This window comes from Carya illinoinensis, chromosome 15, assembly GCF_018687715.1.
Source record: "Carya illinoinensis cultivar Pawnee chromosome 15, C.illinoinensisPawnee_v1, whole genome shotgun sequence".
Classification (NCBI taxonomy): Eukaryota; Viridiplantae; Streptophyta; class Magnoliopsida; order Fagales; family Juglandaceae; genus Carya; species Carya illinoinensis.
In genome coordinates, this window is record NC_056766.1 from 43187331 (window position 1) to 43209358 (window position 22028).

General features: G+C 35.8%; 1 protein-coding gene across 2 annotated transcripts; it reads right to left on the reverse strand.

Moving 5' to 3' along the window:
• Nucleotides 1-774: 774 nt before the first annotated feature.
• LOC122295726 (disease resistance protein RUN1-like) lies at nucleotides 775-9724 on the reverse strand. Of its 2 annotated transcripts, XM_043104829.1 has the most exons (6): nucleotides 6226-6405; nucleotides 5177-6142; nucleotides 4559-5093; nucleotides 1413-1542; nucleotides 1193-1328; nucleotides 775-1109 (listed from the first exon to the last, which is right to left on the reverse strand). In XM_043104829.1, the coding sequence occupies exons 1-6, from the start codon at nucleotides 6271-6273 to the stop codon at nucleotides 951-953; spliced, it is 1974 nt and encodes a 657-aa protein (XP_042960763.1). In that variant the 5' UTR covers nucleotides 6274-6405; the 3' UTR covers nucleotides 775-950. The 2 variants fall into 2 exon arrangements, with proteins under 2 accessions (XP_042960763.1, XP_042960764.1); XM_043104830.1 differs by lacking the exons at nucleotides 775-1109; nucleotides 1193-1328; nucleotides 1413-1542; nucleotides 4559-5093 and adding exons at nucleotides 7172-8285; nucleotides 9179-9724 and having other exon boundaries at nucleotides 6001-6142; nucleotides 6226-6509.
• Nucleotides 9725-22028: the final 12304 nt, after the last annotated feature.

Genomic DNA, 22028 nt, shown 5'->3' on the forward strand with positions numbered 1-22028 from the left:
TATGGTGTCACAAGGCCCCTCCCAAAGTGTCATTTTTTGTCTGGACGGCCTCCTTAGGTAAGATACTCACCACCGACAATTTGAGGAAAAGGAGGATTATTATTGCAGACTGGTGTTGCATGTGCAAAAGAGCCGGAGAGTTGGTGGATCACCTCATTTTGCATTGTGATATAGCTAGGAGTCTATGGAACGAAGTATTTGGTAGACTGGATAGGGCTTGGGTCATGCCAAAAACCGTGGAGGCAGCATTGGCTTGTTGGGCAAACTTGAGAGGTCGGCAACCTATTTGGAAGATGATCCCTCTCTGCATTATGTGGGTTTTGTGGCAGGAGCGCAACGAAAGGACTTTCAAAGATCATGCAAGATCATTAGAGGAGCTTACAGTTTTAGTTTTTAGAACTCTATGTAGTTGGGCTATTGCCGTTGACTTCAATGGCATGGCTCTTCAAGAGTTCCTTGTCTCTAATGTCTCTACCTAGTTAGGGCATCTTGCCTCTTTGTAATATTGGCTTTTGCCATCCGTTTTTGATTAATAAAACTTGTTTATTCATCAAAAAAAAAAAAAAAAAAAAACAAAGTCAAGGACTCTAAAATCTATCTCCAAGGCATTTTCATCATTCGCACTGGGTATCATATCTGATATAGAATTTTTTTATTTTTTTATTTTTTTTTATCAACAACTCCAAGCCTACACACATTTTTTTTTTCTAAAAAATACATTTTTTTCTCAAGGCTATACATATCCATGTTTTCAAGAAAACCTACACACATTTTTTCAAGAAAACCTACACACATTTTCAAGAAACCCTACACACATTTTTTTCTAAAAAATACATAAATCTCAAGGCTATACATATCCATGTTTTCAAGAAAACTACAAAATTTAAAGTCATTGCAAAATTATGTTCCCAATGGTTTTCATGTCAGTTTCTCTCCCAAGTCACACTTAATTACCAGTTTTCATCGAATATCACTTCTCTGAATCTCAAGTATTCCGAAGCAGTGATAGCTTCTATTGACAAGTCCTCGGAGTTCACCTTAACAAATTCATAGAATCCAGGATTTGGTCTTGTGGCAAAAGCAACATATGGTGGAACAACTGCTGCCTCCTGCATAGTATTTTAAAGATGGAAAAGAGTTAGTCCCTCCTACACAATTGTGCATGCGCATGAAATAGGTACTAAATGAGCACCTGGTCGGTGGAACACAAGATGTAACCAAGTAGGCCCTCCAAAACCTCTCTTGAGTCTCCCTTGTCTTCTGTTAATTTATCTAATTCCTCTAGTAAGTTCTGGGATGTCATTACCCTTTTGCCTGTTGCAATAAGCCTTTTCTTTGCAAAAATAATAAATGGAATGTTAATTTTTGTGTGTAAAAATTGGTTTTATGGAGAACAGTAATCCAAATATTACCTCGAAAGGTATCTTTTTATATGATAGTTGCCTTGCCTCAATGCATCCGGCATGCTATCATCATGGCCCTGCATCAATGCATCTGACATACTATCATCATGGCCTTGCTTCAATGCATCCGACATTCTATCTGCAATTAAATATAGATGTCACTTGAGAAAGTTCTCGGAAGAAATAAGCACATTAATATACTCTTGGAAACAGAAAGGTTTAGAATTGAGGTAGTGGTTTTTGTTTGTTGTTCTATGACTTGGTTTTTGAAGGCTACCTTCCACCTTTGCACCTTAACATACATGTTAATATATCCACGTTTACGTTTAGCGAATGTTTTTTTGAAACTTCGTTTTTGATTCCATAATTCCGATGGATCTACTTGGTAAACATACATGTCAAACAAGTTGAAGCTTTAACTCCAAATCTATCTTTGGATCATCATAATCCTTCACCACCTTATCTGGAATAGATCCTTTGAAAATTAAGACATGTTACATTAGTGCACATGTTGTACAGGTCCCTAAACCCAAAAGTTGAGATCAATAGAGTTGAGTTCCCATAATCCCAACCAACCAACCAACATGAGAGATACTACCAGTACATATGCAACCCCACAAGTAGATTCATGGAAATTTTTCAACATCATATATGAAACAAATGACAACACCTGATTTCAATGGCAAATACCAAATTGTTGGGTTTTGCTCCTTTGCTTTTGTCCCACATGGGTTGGGAGTGAAGCAAGATCAAGGCCCAAGGCTTATAAAAGGAGGCTTAGGCTCCTTAGTAAAGTGCACAAGTTAAATGCTTAACTAGTAACTTTTGACTCTAGTTAAATTCCTCTATTGTCATTTTTTTTGTAAAAGGGGAAGAGGTGTGAGTTAAAGTTTTGCTAGTGTGGAAAGCGTTGTGGGTGTATTTGGGATGATGAGAAAAATTGTGTGATTGTAACAATTTTTCACATAGTGGATTTTCTTCTTTGGTTTATGATTTTTTCATGTAAAATCTAATTTTTTCAGGTAAAATCTTGTGTTATTATTATTTCTCTATTTTCTTATTATTCCTGCAAAGGGTAGATCCTGGGGGGGTGAATTTGGGAGGTCCAAATTTCCAATAGTGGTATCAGAGCCAGGTTCTTTTGGTAGGGGTGGAGCTTTGGTGTTGTAGTATGGATACGTACTGTCTAAGGAGGTTCTGTCCAGGAGATTAGAAATTTTAAGCGTGTCCATTGTGACCCTCCAATCTTTCCTGGTAACTTACTTAGTGAGGTACTATTCATTTCTATAGTAAAAATTCATCGAGACATTGTCAAGAAGTAGAGGGTTACACAAGACCTTGAAAGGCAGACCAATCCCTGAAGTCAACAGCAATACTAGTGACTGGTGAAATAGCTAGTATAAGGAGCAAGTTCGGCAAGTGGCTCCAAGTTAGTAAATGGAGATACTGGTATTGATTCTAACGTTGTGTCTCTCTCCATGGAAAAATAGACATATATATCCTCACAACATGCCTCTAATTCCCAAAGTTGCCATGATAGAGGATGTGTTAATGTTAGCAGATCCACAAGCTTGCACGCAGACATTGGTTTGGCATTGATGTAGGGTATGTGGTGGAAATTAATGTCGATGGCTGATGAACTTCCAGGAAAGCCAAACATGGAAGTTACACCATAATTTTCAGCAAGGTTGTTTTTCGACATGGGCCGAAGTAAAATGCTTGGAATTGGTTTATTCTGAGTGAGTATACTTTTATAGTTGAGCATGATAGCGGAAGCTATGAAGATCTTCATTGATGTGGAGTTTGGTTGTGGGACCAGTCAAAGTCACAAGATGGAGATTGTTGGGTTTTTCTTCTTTGCTTTTGTCCCACATGGGTTGGGAGTGAAGGAAGAGCAAGACCCAAGGCTTATAAAAGGAGGCTTAGGCTTTGTGGGTGTATTTGGAGTGAGGAGAAAAATTGTCATTGTAACAATTTTTCACATAGTGGATTTTCTTCTTTGGTCTGGTGGTTTTTCTTCGGTTTAGGAGTTTTCCAAGTAAAATTTTGTGTTATTATTATTTATCTATTTTCTTATTATTCCTTCAAAGGGTAGATCCTAGGGGGGAATTTGGGAGGTTCAAATTTCCAACACAAATAAAGTCTTAAAGACCAGAGAGAACAAACAAAAATGAAAGGAAAAACTCACTTGAAAGTACGAAATAATAATCTTCACAATCAATGTGGTTGTCCTCTTTCTCAATACACATGCAACCCATGCAAATTAAGGGAATTTTAACATCAAATAGTAACAAAATGACTACCTTTATTTCATTGGCAAAGACTAAACATATATGGTCATTATTCCAAAGTAAAAATCAGTATAAACATATATGGTCCATCGTACACAAAAGTTTATGGGGTCTAAAATAGGGCAATGGCAAAAAATAAAAAAATAATAAAAAGGGCATGGATTCCTTTGAATCTTAGTCCTCCACTTGATCTGGAAGTTTGGGGCCCCAAGTTTAAGAATATTAGGTGATTTTTTTTATAAACTTGAGTAGCAATCCAAAAAAAAAATAATCCAAGAAATGAACATAGATTATTAAAATCTATAGAAGAAGTCCATCATAGTCTCCCTAAACCCAAATTTTAAGGAGACTATTACTTATGTGCAAGTGAAGTAGCATGAGCAATATTGTTAGTACACATGAGTATAGTTCTATGATAAAGTCCATGTTGTCTCTCCTCATGTGCATGCGTCTCTTCATACACAATTGGGTTGCTGAGAAAACAGGGGAATAGAAAAAAAAATTGAAGATTCTGCCTACCTAGACAACCATCTTCACGCAACAACCTGGATGATTCTTCACTCTCTCTTCATGCTTTTCTATTATATGGCTTTGAAGAATACCAATTTTGAAGTGCAAAAAAGAATACCAAATGAAGCTATTTTGGCAAAAGTATATGGGGCCTAAAACAGGGCAATGTCTAAAAAACGTCACAGAGATGCAAGCTATTTTGGCAACGATACAATGTGATGCTTTAAACAAGCACCATGGCATCGACTATGAAATGGCTATAAGTCATCATCCAAGAAACAAAATTAAATGAACAAGGTGAAAAGATTGTAAATTGGATTTTACTTGAAAATCAAAGGAACAGGGGCGACTTACTTATTTCATCCGTTCTTCTTTTTTTATTTGATCTCCTTTCATTCTTGTATAACACTTTGGCTCTGCAACTTTTATAAAACCCCACTATCCGTCCGTAATCATGATGGAGATCAAATTGAACTCGCAAATTGTCCAAAACCTTGAGGTCAAAAGATTGTAAATTGGAGTACCCCACCCATACATCATATCCAGTCTTATGTGCCGCTTCAAACAAACCCGTATTAACCAATTCTACCCCTTCTTGCATACGACATACATGATTTGAGCTGTTACTGGTTATCTTAGCCTCACCACTAATTCTATTCCACATCCAAGCATCTTTAAAAAATATTACAAGATATAATACAATTCCGCTTATCTCCTCCAAATAGTGCGGCCCCTCAATATCTATTACCCACTCTTCTTTTTTCTTCGGTTGGGCATCATCATCAAGCCCCTTCACCATTTCATTATATTTTAAAAACTCATGAACATAATTGAACCAGTCTGGAATATGATTTTTTGGAAACAAAGTAGCATCATAATCATAGAGTCCCTGTTAAACCAGTACCATCATCATCATCAATTTAATATAAACCATGCATGCAAGCTATTAAAAATGAGATCACATATACATACCTTCCACAATAAAGGATTTTGCACTTCATCATTCCATATATTCACATGCATTTTGTCGCAGCTGGTCAATTCAATGAAACACAGTGATCTGATGTGGCTTCCATTGAATTCCAATATTTTTGATACTTCTGAAAATCTCTCTAATGACTTGCATCCCGAAACACTTACGTGACTTATATTTGGAGGAAGCTCTGCTATTTCTTTGAGTTTCAGACAACCGCGCAAGTCAAGATAAGTTAGTGTAACGAATTCTTTGATGTTCGTGGGAAGGCTAACAATTTCAAGTCCGCATAGATTTAACTTATGCAAAGTGGCCGAGGAATTAAACATGGTAAAGAAACTATTTAGTGTAAAGAAATTTGATTCTGAATGGGAACAACTAATTTGAAGATTCGGTACTTGTAATGCAGTGCTCCCATTACTTGAATTTGATATCTCGTCTTCAATTGTTGTAGAATCATTGTGCAGATCAAGGGATTGTCCCTCATCCCTCATCTTCTTCACCAATTTTGTACAACCACCAATACTAAGCTCGCGTAAATGTTGCAACTGGATTAAAGCAATTGGGAGACGCATAAGGTTTTTGCAGTACCATAGAGTTAATTCCTCAAGTCCAACTAGATTCCTGATGGATGAAGGTAGTTCTTCTACTGCAGTGCTATATAAACTCAACGTCCTTAAACATTCCATTTTACACTCAATTTCAGGAAAATCACGAAGGCTTGAGCAACTTCCAAGATTAAGCTCACATAAAGATCTCAACTTAAGGCTTCTTGGAAGAATTTGGAGTTTAGAGCATCCCTCAAAATCCAACTTGGAAAGATTTTTCAAAGATCCAACCGAATCATGCACCTCAACTAATCTTTTACAATATTGGACAATCAATTCTTTCAAATTTGAGATGCTTGAAAAATCAGGAATCTTTTTGAAGAATTTACAACCATAGAAAGTCATTATCTTCAAATTCTGTAGAATAAAAGGAAAAAAAGTTTAATGGAGTTTACTACATAATTTAAATAAAAAAAATCAATGATTATAATTGTACATACCTTGGGCTTGAATCCGTCCCCTAATTCCTTGATGATGCTATCACGCATTTTAAAGACAATGAGATTCTTCCCTTGAACTTATGTGGCAAATATGGTAAAGGATAGTTATACCAATCAATGACTCTTAACTTGTCAGAGAGATAATTAGGTCCATGAGAAAAACGAGCATTACGATTTATAAAGACCCTAAGTCTTTTCATATTTCGAAATGCTTCCGGATGCAAGCTTATCTCTTCATCGCCTTCAGGTAAATCTAATACCATGCCTTCAATTTCGTTTGGCCCCTGATATAGGAGAATGAATATATAAAGAGTGTCAACAAAATTAGTGCATAAAGTCCTTCATAAATTACAATTTGCTAAAGTTAATAATTTTCGAGCTGATTGTATATTATTTCATAAAAAATACTACTCTCTCGTTATCTTTACATGCTATTTTCTAATACTAAATATTTCATAAAATATTAAAGTCTGTCTTTTATTTCCAAACTTGCGTACATTACTCTTTTAATTCTTCATAAAACAAACGCTCACCACAAGAGACAGTAGATAACGACAGTAATCTCTCATTATCTTTACATGGTATTTTTCAATACTAAATATTCACATGTTAAAATATAAAAGACTGTCTTTTCTTTCCCAACTTACGTACATTTTAATTTTCATAAAACAAACTCTAGCTACAAGAGATAAGAGAGACTAAATTAAAACAATATTCAGATATATATTTGAAACGAAAAAGGACATTTATATGGTACTTGATTTCTTGATTCATCTTAATAAAAAAAAAAAAAAATCTATTTATAACTACAAATTCATCCTTGATCATTTAAAGGATTTTTTCTACTAGGCCAAGTTTTAATTCATAAGTAAATATTTTCCACTAGATTTCTCTTTTATAAAAAGGAAATAAATGTAAAACCCAAGAATTTCTTTGTGACTCTTACCATATCTTCTTCGAACACTTGACGAACATCCTCGTGAAACCACAATCTGCTGCGTTTGCTAAGATCTTTGGCTGATTTTTCTCGAACAATTTCTCGACCCATATCTTGTAGCAAGTCATGCATAAAAACACATTCATCACTACTCCGTTCAATAGTAATAAGACACTTGTCTATAAGCCTCTGGATACCATGAGCCGGAAAAAAACCGCAACTATCAAATATTTCCATGACTTTTGCCAAAGGTTCTCCTTTGAAGAAAAATGCAATATCAAGGAACATGTCTTTCTCATTATCTTCCAAACTATCGTAACTTATTTGAAGTACTCTCTGAATGTTTTGGTTGGGAATGCTTTTATACTTATCCAATGCACTTTTCCATTGACGTATACTTTGACCTTTTAGATCCGAACCTAACACTGTTAAAGCTAGTGGAAGACCCTGAGCATAGTTTGTTACTTGTTTAGAGAGGTCCACATAATCCTTCAACGGTTCCTTTTCCTCAAAAGCATACAAGCTAAAGAGTTGAAGAGCTTCAGTGTCATCCAAAGCCCTCACCTCGTATTTTAAATCAACTTTAGACTTATCCAATAAATGTTGATCTCTTGTTGTTATGATAACTCTACTTCCTGAACCAAACCAAGCACGATCTCCAGCTAATTTTTCTAGTTGGACCATGTCATCCACATCATCAAGAATTAGTAGAATCTTTTTAGATTGAAATCTATGCCAAATTACGCCGCCTCCTCTATCAACATCAGTAATATTCAATCTTGTTCCTAAGATTTCAAAAAGAAGTGTATTTTGTAGATGAATCAGACCTCCCACTTGTTTTGAAGTTTCTCTAATATTTCTCAAGAAACAACTTCCTTCAAATTGAGAAGAAATCTGGTTATAAATATCATTTGAAATAGTTGTCTTACCAATTCCACCGGTTCCGAATATCCCTACCACGAGTATAATATCATTCCTTCCGATACTTAAACGCTGATAAATGTCTCGTATACGAGATTCTATCCCAACTGGATGCTTGGCAACGCTTAAAGGTATTCGACTTACTATTTTTGGGTTTATCCACGAAATGATTTTTTGGATAAATTCTGACTCATCATCCGACCTATCAATAAAAAAGGGAAAAAAAATTAAAGAGTTAGACATTTCACATATAAATGACATATGAATATGATTTGAGTTAAAGTACATATTATTTTTCAAAGTATTTCAATGTTAGATTGTGCATTTGTCGTGATCACCTTGTGCCATTGTCAAACTTACATTTTCATTCTTTTGTATTTGTTTAATTATAACATACTTTTTAACTAATTCTTTTTTACATTGTCGATCTATCCCTCCCTTTAATCTAAAACGTATAATTTAAGAGTGTTTGCAAGTCTTTATATCTAGAAACAAATTGAAACTTAAAACCACTACTTATTTAAAGTTATTTTTAATTTCTTGTCATCAATCCAAATTATCTTATTCTTTATATGACCCAAATAATAAACAATTCCCATCATTTTATTAATTATTTTTTTCCAACTCTCATTGAACAGTTAATTGATAGACGAAATTCCACACACACATATATATATATATATATTCCTCTATTCCTTAGCTTTGGTTGCTATTCATCAAAAGACAGTCACAAACGGCAAAAGGAATAAAGAAAATATATGTATTTCTTTTAATTATTTTATGTATTTCTTTTAATTATTTTATGTTCTTCTATCTCTTCAATAAACTTTATGTGAAACTAATGTGATAGTGGTAGTTGATATATATTAAATCCCTAAATCAGAAAAGATTTGTAAATTAATTTTACTATGTTTTGCATAAAGTTCAATTCCAAAAATAATAATAACCATAAAATACTTTTCCTTTTGTATGGTATTTCATCTTTACTACTTTTCCATATGCCAATTCCTTATTTTGTGTCAATTTAATTGCCCCATAATAAATATCTCAATAGCATCATATATATGCGCACACAAACATATAGGCAAAGCTTACCCGATGGCTAAATATTCCAAACCAGAGAAATTGGCTACTTCTTCTAAAGCTTCCTTCCAGGATTCCATCAGCGGCTTTATGTCATTCTTGATTATCTTCCCAAGTTTAGTGAATGCTTCTCCAAATCTTCCATTTTGGTGTCGTACTTCTGATGGTTTTACTTTATAGAATATCAGTAGAACAATTTGTTTCATTATTTTCTTACATTCAAGAATCTTCAATAGCTCGTCCAAGCACCATCTAGATTCTGCATAGTTTTTAGAGAATACAATGATCGAAATCTGTGACTCTTCAACAGCTTTGAAAAGTTCTGACGAAATTTGTTCTCCTCTTTCAAGGTCGATGCCATCCATGTAAGTCTTGATTCCACTTTGACGCAAAGCACAATTTAGATGAGAAATAAAGTTGTGGCGAACATCTTTACCTCTAAAGCTCAAGAATACATCATGATTCCATTGACGGATGGAAGGAGATGAAGAGGATGACGAAGCTCCTAATTGAAAAGCCATGGAAGAAGTCATGCTCGCAAACTCTCAGTATGCGTGATTACTATTTACCAAGAGGTCCAAAATAGGGCAGTGTTATGGCAAATAAATCGTGATAGACCCACGTTATAGTTGAGAAAATACAACATACCCCCTAGATTTTCTACATAAATATATAGATATAGAAAATGGCCCCCCTAAAAAATTTATAACCTCTATATTCTCTCTAAAATTTTCTAAAATTTTAATATATCTAGAAATGTCTCTCTCAAAAGTTTTGAATTCAAAAGTCTTTTCAAAAGTATTACGAATCCGTATTGATAACTTCTTCTCGACAACTTTTATTCTCTCACGTTAGAAAATCTCAAAAGTCTTCGGTTCATACAATAATTGATGGATGTCAGATATGAACGTTTGTTTTATGCAGTAGGACGAGAGGTTCAACTCACATAGAAAAACTTTTTATAAAAAGGTTTCCAAAGTATTACACAATATTCAGACGTTATTAAAAAATAGACCCAATAACAATATGAGCAATCAAACTCACATCGTATTGTTGGACTTCTGAACGCGACTGATTTTTTTATTTTATTTTAATGTGATAAATTTTCTATTCTCCCATGCTAGAAAATCTCAAAATCTTGAATTCAAAAGTCTTTTCAAAAGTCTTATGAATCCGTATTGATAACTTCTTCTCGACAACTTTTATTCTCTCGCGTTGGAAAATCTCAAAAGTCTTCGGTTCATACAAAAATTGATGGATGTCAGATATGAACGTTTGTTTTATGCAGTAGGACGAGAGGTTCAACTCACATAGAAAAGCTTTTTATAAAAAGGTTTCCAAAGTATTACACAATATTCAGACGTTATTAAAAAATAGACCCAATAACAATATGAGCAATCAAACTCACATCATATTGTTGGACTTCTGAACGCGACTGATTTTTTTATTTTATTTTAATGTGATAAATTTTCTATTCTCCCATGCTAGAAAATCTCAAAAGTCTTGAATTCAAGTCTTTCCAAAAGTCTTATGAATCCGTATTGATAACTTCTTGTCGACAACTTCTATTCTCTCACGTTAGAAAATCTCAGAAGTCTTAGGTTCATACAGAAATGAATGGATGTCAAATCTGAACGTTTGTTTTATGCAGTAGGACTTGACTTTGAAATCGTGTAAAGGGATGCAAGTAGACTTACCTACAAACTTTGAATGCAACTTTATTTAATTCACAGGCTCAAAATCGTGTGTACGTATATGGGTGCCAGTTGGCTTGCCAACGAAAAAACAAAAAAAAAAAAATTTAAAAAAAAATCTTATATTATTTGTAATAGAATAATACTTTATGTACCAACAAAAATCATTGATAGTGGCTAGGCCTGCAACCCGACCCACACAAGCTGAGTTAGGTCGAGCTTCAAGTTTTCCCCGTCTTCGTCATCATCTTTTCTTTTTTTTTTTTTCTTTTTTTTTTTAAAATCCTAAAACTGAATACATTCAATTTTATATTGGCACAACTGAGTTTTTTAATGCAAAAATGGTGTTTCTGTGGCCCTAACTATGTTGGATTTTTGTCACTGAAATCAGAATGTTGGCGTGGTATAGTGCATAATGGCACCAGATTATTCCCAAAAGTATGCTTACAAAAAAACAAAAAAAAAAAAAATCTTTCAGGAAAATAGAGATCCAGATTATTCCCAAAAGTATCCTTACAAAAAAACAAAAAAAAAAAAAAAAAATCTTTCCGGAAAATAGAGATCATTTTCTTGTCTCTACTTCAACACAAATTGGTCAAACCATGTGTTTGCCATATTGCTTCCAATTTCTTTTATTCTCTTGTTTTTTTTCCTCCATTAACAAAAATAAGTTTCATCACATTATTCTAAGAAACAGTATTATTAAATCAGGACCAAGATCACCACAAAAAGAGATCATGACAGTTCTAATAAAATCTTGTAATCTCTCTTAGGTTGTTGAGAGCTTCTAAGATATGAGTTTTTGCAACAACTCACTCACCTGAAACCTTGAAACAAATTGAAATCAAAAGCTTTGCAAAACCAAGTTTCGGCTCTGGTTGTAGTTGAATAACAAGAATTTCCCATTCATGAAAACGATCTCTTCATGGAGACGGGCTTATTTGTCAGCGATCTACCTTTCGAAGAACTACCGAATATTAGTTCTAACGACTTCCGATTCCCTTCGAGTCTTCGCAGAACAATTCTTTTATTGGATTCATCCACTCTTACCCATTGCAATTTATTGAGTTGTACGTCTGGAGAGCCTTGGAGTCTTGGAGGCTAGGGTTTGAGAGAACTGAAGGGTAAGGAGGAATTTATACTCGGTCGGACTAGTGAACCCGCCTTTCTAACCGATCGGTGAACCGATCATTTAGTAACCCGTCTAATGCGGGTCGGGTCGGTTCCAACCACTCGGGTCATTCTGTTTGCCAGGTCAAATGCACAGCCCAAATAGTGGCTACGGATTGATTTTATTTATTTTTATTTTTTTACTTAGTGATTAATGAAATATTTTTTAATAATATTTTGAATTTTTTTAAATATTTAAAAGTATAAAAAATTTAAAAAAAAAATTTAACCTTATCGGTAACATGTACATCTCTCATCAACACTATTTTTAATATGCTGGCATATGATATACCGAATTGTGGCTCTATTTTTAAGATTATATACCTAAGGCATGTATCATGCACATTTGTACATATAGATATTGATTTTTTTAAATAATAAAGTCAACTCAATAATTTTAGCCTCCTGTCGTTATGATGATTCTATTTCCTAAGCTAGCCACACCAATCACGATCTCTAGCTAACTCTTCTACCATATCATCAAGAATTAGTAGAACTCTGTTAGAACAAAGTCTATGCCTAATTACATTGATACCTCTGTCAATATCATGAACATCCAAACTTGTTCCTAAAATATCGTAAAGAAGGGTATTTTGCAGCTTAATTAGACCTCCTGCTTGTTTTGTAGTTTCTCTAACGTCTTCCAAGAAACATCTTCCTTCAAATTGAGAAGAAACCCGCTTGTAGATATCTTTTGAAATAGTTATCTTCCCAATTCCACTGGTCCCAATGAATTCCCTACAATGCGTACGTATAATATCATTATTTTCAATACTTAAATGCTGATAAAAATGTTGTATACAAGACTCTATCCCAATTGGATACTTGACAACGCTTAGAAGTTTTTGATTTACCATTCTTAAATCCACCCATTGAATGATTTCTTGGATAAGTTCTTACTCTTTCTTATCAATATTAAAGAGAAGACAAATGGAAATAGTTAGAGTACTTTTCACAATAGATGACATAAGAATATAATTAAGTTAAAATATAGTTTTTTTAATTTTTTTCCTCTCCTAGGCCATTACAAAGTGACAGTTGTAATTTACAATGTACAAGGGTAGTCTTGCTACTTCCTTAATCTAAACATTGTTTCATAACAAACTTAATCTGAAACTTATAATTTAAGAGAATTTATGAGTCTTTATATTTACAAACAAATTGAAACAAAAAATCACTACTTATTTAAAGTTTTTGTTTTCTTCTCAGGCCGGTATGATTCCAAATCTTATTCTTTATATATAGAATCCAAATAATATAAAATTCCCACACTTTTTCTTAATTATTTTTTTTCTAACTATCATTCAGTTATTTTATGGAAAAAAAAAAAAACTCCATATATTCATTCCTCTATTTCTAGATTTAGATTTGAATTTTTTATGTTCTCAGTTTCTCCAATAAATTTTAGATGAAATTAATATGGTAGTATCATATCTTTATCAATGTCATAATTGTTTCAGTTTTCTTCATAAAGTTCACTTTAACATCATGACAAACAAACACACACACATACATACATATAAATATATATATATATGTATACATATATATATATATATATATATAGTAAAGAAATCAAAAGTACCTATAATTCTTTAATTCGATCCTCGCCATTTTGGCTAGTTCTTGTAACATTGGTTCCCACTTCTGCATTTCTACCTTGCTCTCAAGCCTATCGTTAAGTTTAGCAAATGATTCTTCAAAACTTTCTTTTTGATGTCTTACAGCCGATGGATCTACATCATAAAATAGTGGTAGAAAAATTTGTTTTATTGTACTTGTAAGGGGATTTTTCCCCTAGAGCCGTGCAAAGGCCCAGAATAAAGGCCCAAATGACCCCAGACTGGCTAGCCGACCCCTTGGCCCATTAAGGGCCCCCTAGCCACCAAGCTGAGGTTGGCCTATGGCCGTAATTGCACAGGAAGTCCTAGAAGGTGGGGAAGAAAGGTATACGTCACCTCGGCCTCCCTCTTCGACACCTAGCCTCAAAGAACCTATGTAGGCAGGTAGGTGGGAAATGCGGGGAGCCCTTGATCATCTAACAACAAGTAAGGAGGGATCTGACGAAGCACACCTACTGCAAAGAAGAAGGGACAGGAAGCCATGCTGCATTTATTGTTCCACCCTAGGAGACCACACCGCATTAAAGGGCTCTGACCAAGGGGACAGCTGAGGTGACACGTTTCCCTGACACAGGGTATGGGCAGTTGACCCCTAGAAACTAGGTATATAAGCTAATCTCTAGGTACAAAGAAGTATCTCTGAGCTCTCTATTTACTCGCACAAACTACTAAGACAATACTGACTTAGGTATAGGAAACTCCATGGCCTTCACCAAGGTCCTGTCTTTTTGTGTTTTCTCTGTGTTTGCATGCCCAAGACTGAAGACCCGAGTTGCTGGAGTTTGGCTCAAAGGTGTGTGAAACACGACGTTAACAGTGGCGCCGTCTGTGGGATCGGCATAGACTTCACATGTCCTTCATACGCCTATGGCAGCTCGTTCTCAAACGACTCAGGGACAAGCCAAAACTGCATCGACAAGCATGGAATCAAGGTTCGTGACAATGGAATGGATAGAAGGAAAGGAGGAATCAACAGAGGGCAATGATCTGAATGTATACTTTCCAAGTGTATTAAAATTCTCAAGCGTTTGCTTTGAGGGCTTTTCTCTACGTCCTAGTACGAAGCTGGTTTTCCTATAGTGTAATTTCAGGAACTGTTTGTGGGTGCACAACCGTTGTTAAGGCATAGGTTACTACCACGGTCGAGGTGAAAGATGGCAGAGTTACGACTGGAAGAGATGTACAATCTACTATCTCTCTTTGAGAGTGAAAACAAGGAGATTGAGGTAGACGAGGAGCTATTGGCGGAGACCATATCCAAGGGGGAGAGATGTCTTATAGTCTCTCTGCTTACAAACCGACATTACAATAGGGAAGCCTTTAAACAAACCATGAAGAAGGTTGGAAACCAGTACATGGTTTAACATTCAAAAACCTAGGACCTACATTCATTGTTGCAGAATTTGAAGATCAGCGGGACAATGAGAGAATTAGCACTAAGGGTCCATGGTCTTTTGATAAGAATTTGGTGCTGATGAAGGAAATGGAAGGGAGCTTAAATCTTAAACAAACTGACATTTGGGAAGCCTATTTTTAGGTGAAGTTATATGAACTACCTCTACATGCCATGAATGAAGAGGTGGGTACTTAGGTGGGGAAGTCCTAAGAGGTTGTAGAGCGAGTGGAAGCAAAGGAGGACAAGGGAGCTTGGGGGGAGTATATGTGAATCTGATTCCATTTAGACATCATAAAGCCACTCATGAGGGGGAAACGAGTCAACCTAGGAAACCTAGGTATTCATTGGGTTCGCTTTGTCTACGAAAGAATGCCAAATTTCTGTTATGCGTGCAGGCTACATGGCCACAGCTACACAGATTGTGCTCACTGGAAGGAGGGGGGAGTCAGTGGATGAAGGACTGTTTCCCTTCAGGCAATGGATGAGGGCCGGTGACTATACTAGCAGGTCGTTCCAACAGAGGGATTCTCAAGTCAAATATAATTAGAGTAACCAGAACAATACTCCAGTGATGGGGAAGGAGGGGTCAACTCCAGTGATGGGGAAGGAGGGGTCAACTCCAGTGGGAACAACCAGGGAGGGAGAGCCTAAGGAGGGAAATTTTCAAAGTCACAATTTTCCTGCCAACAAGGTGGCTGCAAACTCACCGGTGTTAGGAAAGGAAACAAGGTCTTTTCATGTAAGTGGGGCGCCAAATAGCATGGGAAACACGAAAGAGGGTACTTCTTGTACCAAAAATGTTGTGGTGCAAGTCAATGAGGCTGACATGTAGGGTAGACAAGGTGTTGTAGAGGAGCTTGTGCACGGCAGAAATCCTTGGGATGTTCATGCTGCACAAAAGGAGAAAAAGGGATTAGGTAATAACCAAGGAGTCACGGGATATAAAGAGCTCCTTGTGGACTGTCTAGTTATGCAGTTGGGGGCCCAGCCCCTGAAAGTGTAGGGGGACAACGTGCGGGTTGTGTATGAGAGTTTGACCACCAGCCCGGGTTGTGGATGAGCGTTCCCAAATGTCAGAAAGTTTAAGGTAGCATAAACAACAATGCTGAGAAGACAAAGGTGGAGGCTGGGTGCCAGCCCCACCGATCACCATGAAAGCCCTAAGCTAGAACTCCCAAGGGTTGGGGAACCCCTCAGGAGCTAGGGCCCTCCGGGAGGTGCTCGGGAAGGAAGGTCCCCAACTTGTATTCATGCAAGAAATGAAGTTGTTAGCTTGTAGAATGTAGGTGATGAAATTTAGATTAGGTTTCGATTGTTGTTTGGAGGTGGATTGTGAAGGGTGCAGTGGTGGTCTCGCACTGTTATGGCAGAAAGAAATAGGGGTCTCAATTTCTAGCTATTCAAAGTCTCATATTAGCACACATGTTACAAAGGAGGAGGGTGATGAAACGTGGCTATTCACGAGAGTGTATGGCCACCCAGAGACATCGCGTAGGGGGGAGACATGGAGACTGATGTGCAGCCAAGCTATCATGGGTCGTAACCTCCCTTGGCTTGTAATGGGGGATTTCAATGAGCTACTGAGCAAAGATGAGAAACATAGGGGTAGAGAACAGCCTGAGAGAAAAATAGCCGACTTTAGGGTAGCAGTTGATGTTTGTGGCTTGAAGGACCTTGGTTTTGAGGGACCACATTTCACATGGTGCAACGGACGAGGATCCCTGGCAAACATCAGCGAACGACTGGATAGAGGTCTAGCTAATTGGGTGTGGTGTAACAAATTCCCATTGGCAAAGTTGGTGCACAGACATGCTGCACACTCAGATCACCTCCCTATTGGCTCGAAGGAATGTAGCCAGATCATTGACAATACGTGGTGGAGAACTGAGGAGAGGCCTACTCTGGACACAATCATAAGTAAAACAAAACAATGCAACAAGGAACTCTCAGTGTGGAACCGAGAAGTCTTTGGCAACATTCAGATGCATATAAACAAAGAGTAGATTGAAGCTCTACAAACAAGGGACCCGAGATATCTAAGAATGGAGGAAGATCGGGGTGCTCATGCTAAGCTGCAAAATTGGCTAGCACGGGAAGAAACAATGTGGCGTCAAAGATCAAAGTTGTTGTCATTGCGAGAGGAAGATCGCAACACACAGTTCTTTCACCACAAGCATCACAACGACGTAAGAAAAATTTCATTGAGTGTATCTTGGATGAGAGTGGAAGTTGGCAGGTGAAGGATAGAACAGACCATGTAATTTTGGATTACTTCAAGCATATATATTCCTCTTCTCTCCAGTAAGGTGAACGAAGGGACAACCTGAAATGTTTAGAAGGCATGGCTGGATAGGTCTCAGAGGCAATGAACCAGACACTTACAAAAGAGTTTGAGGCGCATGAAATCCTACAACCACTCCACCAAATGAACCCGTCAAAGGCCCTTGGCCGAGACGGAATGGCACTGATATTTACCAGCATTATTGGCTGTCAATAGGCAACATGGTGACCTGCCGTGTTGGAGGCTCTCAATGCTTGTAAGTTCCCTAGCTCCCTTAACCACACTTACATTACTTTGATTCCAAAAAAAGCTAAACCTGTTCGAGTTGTAGACTTCTTCCCCATAAGGCTTTGTAATGTTATCTATTAATTGATAGCCAAAGTCCTAGCTAACAAGCTCAAGTTAGTGCTCCCTCAATTAATCCCAAAGTCTCAAAGTGCCTTCGTACCAGGAAGGCTCATTACGGATAACATCTTGGTTGCCCATGAGGTTGTACACTTCTTAAAATGGAAGAGGGGCGGGAAGACAGGTTTCATGTCTCTCAAGCTCGATATGACTAAGGTGTATGACCATGTGGAGTGGCTTTTCTTGGAGCAGACTACGCAAAAATTATTCTTTAATGACAAGTGGGTGCGGATGATAATGTGGTGCGTCAAGTTAGTATAGTTCTCATTCCTCATTAACAGAGTACCCATAAGACACTTCACACGCTTGAGGCAAGGTGACCCATGTCACCTTACCTTTTTCTCCTTTGTATTGAGAGTTTGATTTCTTTGCTACAAGGATCAACTGGCAACCACAACCTTTCTAGGATAAGAATATGTCAAGGAGTTTCCCATTTAAGCCACTTATTGTTCACGGATGACAGTGTGTTGTTCGGAAGGGCTACATTGCATGAGTGCAGAACAATTCAGGCACTCTTGGAGGAATACGGGGATGTATCAAGCCAGAGAGTGAACCGCAAAAAAAGGGAATGATCTTTAGCAAAAATGTGAGCTCGATGGTTCAGCAGCAAATCCTCAATTTTTGGGGGGTACAAAGGACATGCCAATTCGATAAATATCTAGGGTTGCCACCCATGATATGGAGAGCTCGGCGTGAGGCATTCTCAGATATAAAACACAAAGTATGGATGAAACTCCACAACTGGAAAGATAAACTATTGTCCCAAAGTGGGAAAGAAGTGCTCATTAAGGCAGTGGCTCTCTCAATCCCAACTTTTTCCTTGAGCTGTTTCAAGCTTCTTATGTCACTATGTGCAAAGTTGGAACAACTCATGGCTAGATTTTGGTGGGGGCAAAAGAAGGGATAGAAAAAAGTTCATTGGATCAGTTGGGTAAAGATGTGTGTATCGAAGGAAGAGGGCGGGATGGGCTTCAATGATTTACGCACTTTCAATCTATCTCTTCTTGCAAAACAAGGGTGGCTCATGTTGCAGGAGACTTCTTCCCTATTGCATCGGCTCTACATGGTAAGATACTTCCTGAGATGTCATCTTTTCCAAGCTCCTTTAGGTGGTAATCCATCATATGCATGGCGAGGCATATGGGAGGCAACAAAAATTCTTAAGGATGCCTCACGCATGTTGTAGGGGATGGTCACTCAATCGATATATGAAAGGGCAACTAGATACTGGGTTTTAGACCATCAACTTACCAACAGGAGGGTCATGTTATTTTCCCCTTGGATACTATGGTATCAAGCCTTATCAATACTGCAACAGGGTGCTGGGACTTGGCAAAGCTACATAGACTATTCACTCCCCAAATTAGTGCCGCTATCACTAAGTCACGTCTGAGTGCAGAGGCCCAAGAAGATAAGCTCATTTGGGGAGAAACACAGGATGGAAGGTATAGTGTAAAATCACCTTATCATTTCAGCGGGGAGCAAGTTTAGATAATGGTCATAAAGTAGTATGGAGAAGTATATGGAAGATGTAGATACCACACAGGATAAAGGTGTTTGCTTGGCGTGCCTGTAAGGAAAGCCTCCCTACCATACTGAACTTGAAATTGAGAAAGGTCATTGAGGATGATACTTGCCAATTGTGCCACCTTTTACCCAAAGATACTTCCCGCCCTTTAGTATAATGCGACCAGTTGTTAGCAACCTAGATGTGTAACCCCTTTTTGATTGAAAAATTTAGTCATTTTGAATTCAATGCCATTGTCACTGCGAATGATTTTTATTTTTGTTTCGGGAGTTTCTACCAAGCTACAGAAGGATTCAATGCAATTTCTTGTCTCTGATTTGGCTTGCAATAAGTAAACCCAGGTGGTCTTGGAAAAGTCATCTACAATGGTCAAGAAAAATCTTGTGCCATCATAGGCAGTGGTAGAGCATGGACCCCATATGTCACAATTAGGGGTGAGTTCAGTCCGGTCCGGGGAGGTTTTGTGGACCGGACCGGACCTATTCGATCCAGGGTTTTCCCACCCTGGACCGGACCGAACTCCCTCAGGACTGGTTCGGTCCGGTCCGGTCGGTCCACGGTTGACTTTTGTTTTGTTTTTTTTTTTTGTTTTTTTTTTTTTTTTTTTTTTTTATCTAATGACATTTTGTTTAATACTTATGTAATTATATTGTGATATATTTAATATATATACATATAGTATACTATTATATATATATTAGTAATACGCTAATACTATTAGTCTATTAGTAATAATACTATAACTAATAACTATATGTAATAATAACTATATTATAACTAATAACTATATGTAATAATAGTAATAGTGATAACTATATATGTAACTATATGTAATACTAATAACTAATACTATTAGTCTATTAGTACTAATAACTATACTAGTACTAATACTATAACTAATAACTATATGTAATGATAGTAATACTATATGTAATACTATATTAAATAATAGTAATACTCTTATTACTAATACTCTATATAGTTATAGTGATTTAATACTAAAATATTACATATTAAGCTAACTATACTAATACTATTATAAATTTACAAATATATGATATATTATAATTTATACTATAACTTTTATAATATGTTAATACATTAATATATATACTAGTACTATATATATTGTTTTGATCAGTTATACTAGTACTATATATTATAGTTAATAGTTATACATTAAAGACTATAGTAATACATTGATACTAAATATATATAGTTATAGACTTATAATGATTTAGTTATTATGAATTTATGATTAGTATAACTATATAATTGTATTAGTATTAGACTATTAGTAATTCAATTTGGCTATAGTATATTAGTAATATTAGTTATGTTGAATCAGTTAGTTAGTATAACTATATTCTACATTATTAGTATTAATATAAATATTAGTATTAGTTATAACTATATAGCCTATATTAGAATTGAGTCTTAGACTATATAATAGACTAATAGTATTAGTACAACTATATAAGTATATTGTATAGCTATATATTAGTTTTAATTATAGTGATTAGTATAACTATATAATAGTAGACTATTAGTATAACTATATATTAGTATTAGTTATACTGTTATGGTAATTTAGTATATTATAATTTATATATTATATTTATACTATAACTCTTACAATATATTAATATATACTAGTACTATATATTATAGTTATATATTAAATAATATAATAATACATTCATACTAAATATATATAGTTATATTTCTAGTGATTTAGTTATTAACTTATTATGATTAGTATAACTATATAAATTATAATAGTATTAGACCATTAATATAGCTATATATTAGTAATATTAGTTATGGTGAATCAGTGTTTTAGTATAATTATATAAGTATTAACTATAATAATTTATATATATTAATTAAATATAAGTATAGTGATAATTAAATTATATTAATTAAAGTGATAAATATACTATATAGCTATACATAGTATTAATTATAGTGATTAGTATAACTATATAAATTATATAATAGTATATTAGTATTAATAGTAGACTATTAGTATAGATCACTATAGCTATTGTTGAAGTATTAGTTATAGTGATTTAGTATAACTATATTAGTATAAGTATAACTATAGTCTACTATTAATATTTTTTTATACCATATATAATTATATAATTAATTATATACAACTATTATATAAATCATATATATAAATAATTTTTTTTTTAATTTTCTATTCGGTCCGGTCCGGGGTGAAAAACCCCCGGACCGGGACCGGACCGAACCCTTTCGGTCCCTTAGAAATTGGACCAGTCCCAATTCGGTCCGGTCCGATCCGGTCCAAACAGGACCGTCCGATTCTCAGCCCTAGTCACAATGGATCATTTCAAAAATGGCAGTGGACTTATGAGAGCTAGTGGGAAAGGGAAGTCTATGTTGCTTTGCAAGATGACAAATGTAACAAGGGTCTTTTTTATTAAAATTGCAACTCTCTTTTACAATAGGATCCTCAATCAAACTGAGTCTAGAATTGGATATGTGACCTAGGCGACAGTGCCAAAGATCACCATCATTCCTATTGTTTCTAACAGAAAAAGATACTGAAGTGGAAGTAGGAGATAGGTTGGATAGAGCATCAGCCATGGCACTAGGAGAAACACCGGTGGTTAAAAGATGGTATAAGCTGCACTTCACCTCACCCATCCCAATAGTGGTCCACGTGGAAAGGTTCTGAATAAAGCAAGCATTAGTCAAGAACATTAAGCAACAAGTCTGTTTTTCAGTGACCCTTTT

Excerpts from the sequence above, each read along its gene's own strand:
- LOC122295726 (XM_043104829.1), bottom strand. The coding sequence starts at position 6,273 with ATGCGTGATAGCATCATCAAGGAATTAGGGGACGGATTCAAGCCCAAG. Across the intron at positions 1,543-4,558 it reads AAGAAGAACGGATGAAATAA|ATAGAATGTCGGATGCATTG; the intron begins GTAAGTCGCCCC and ends ATTTAATTGCAG. Across the intron at positions 1,329-1,412 it reads ATAAAAAGATACCTTTCGAG|GCTTATTGCAACAGGCAAAA; the intron begins GTAATATTTGGA and ends TGCAAAGAAAAG.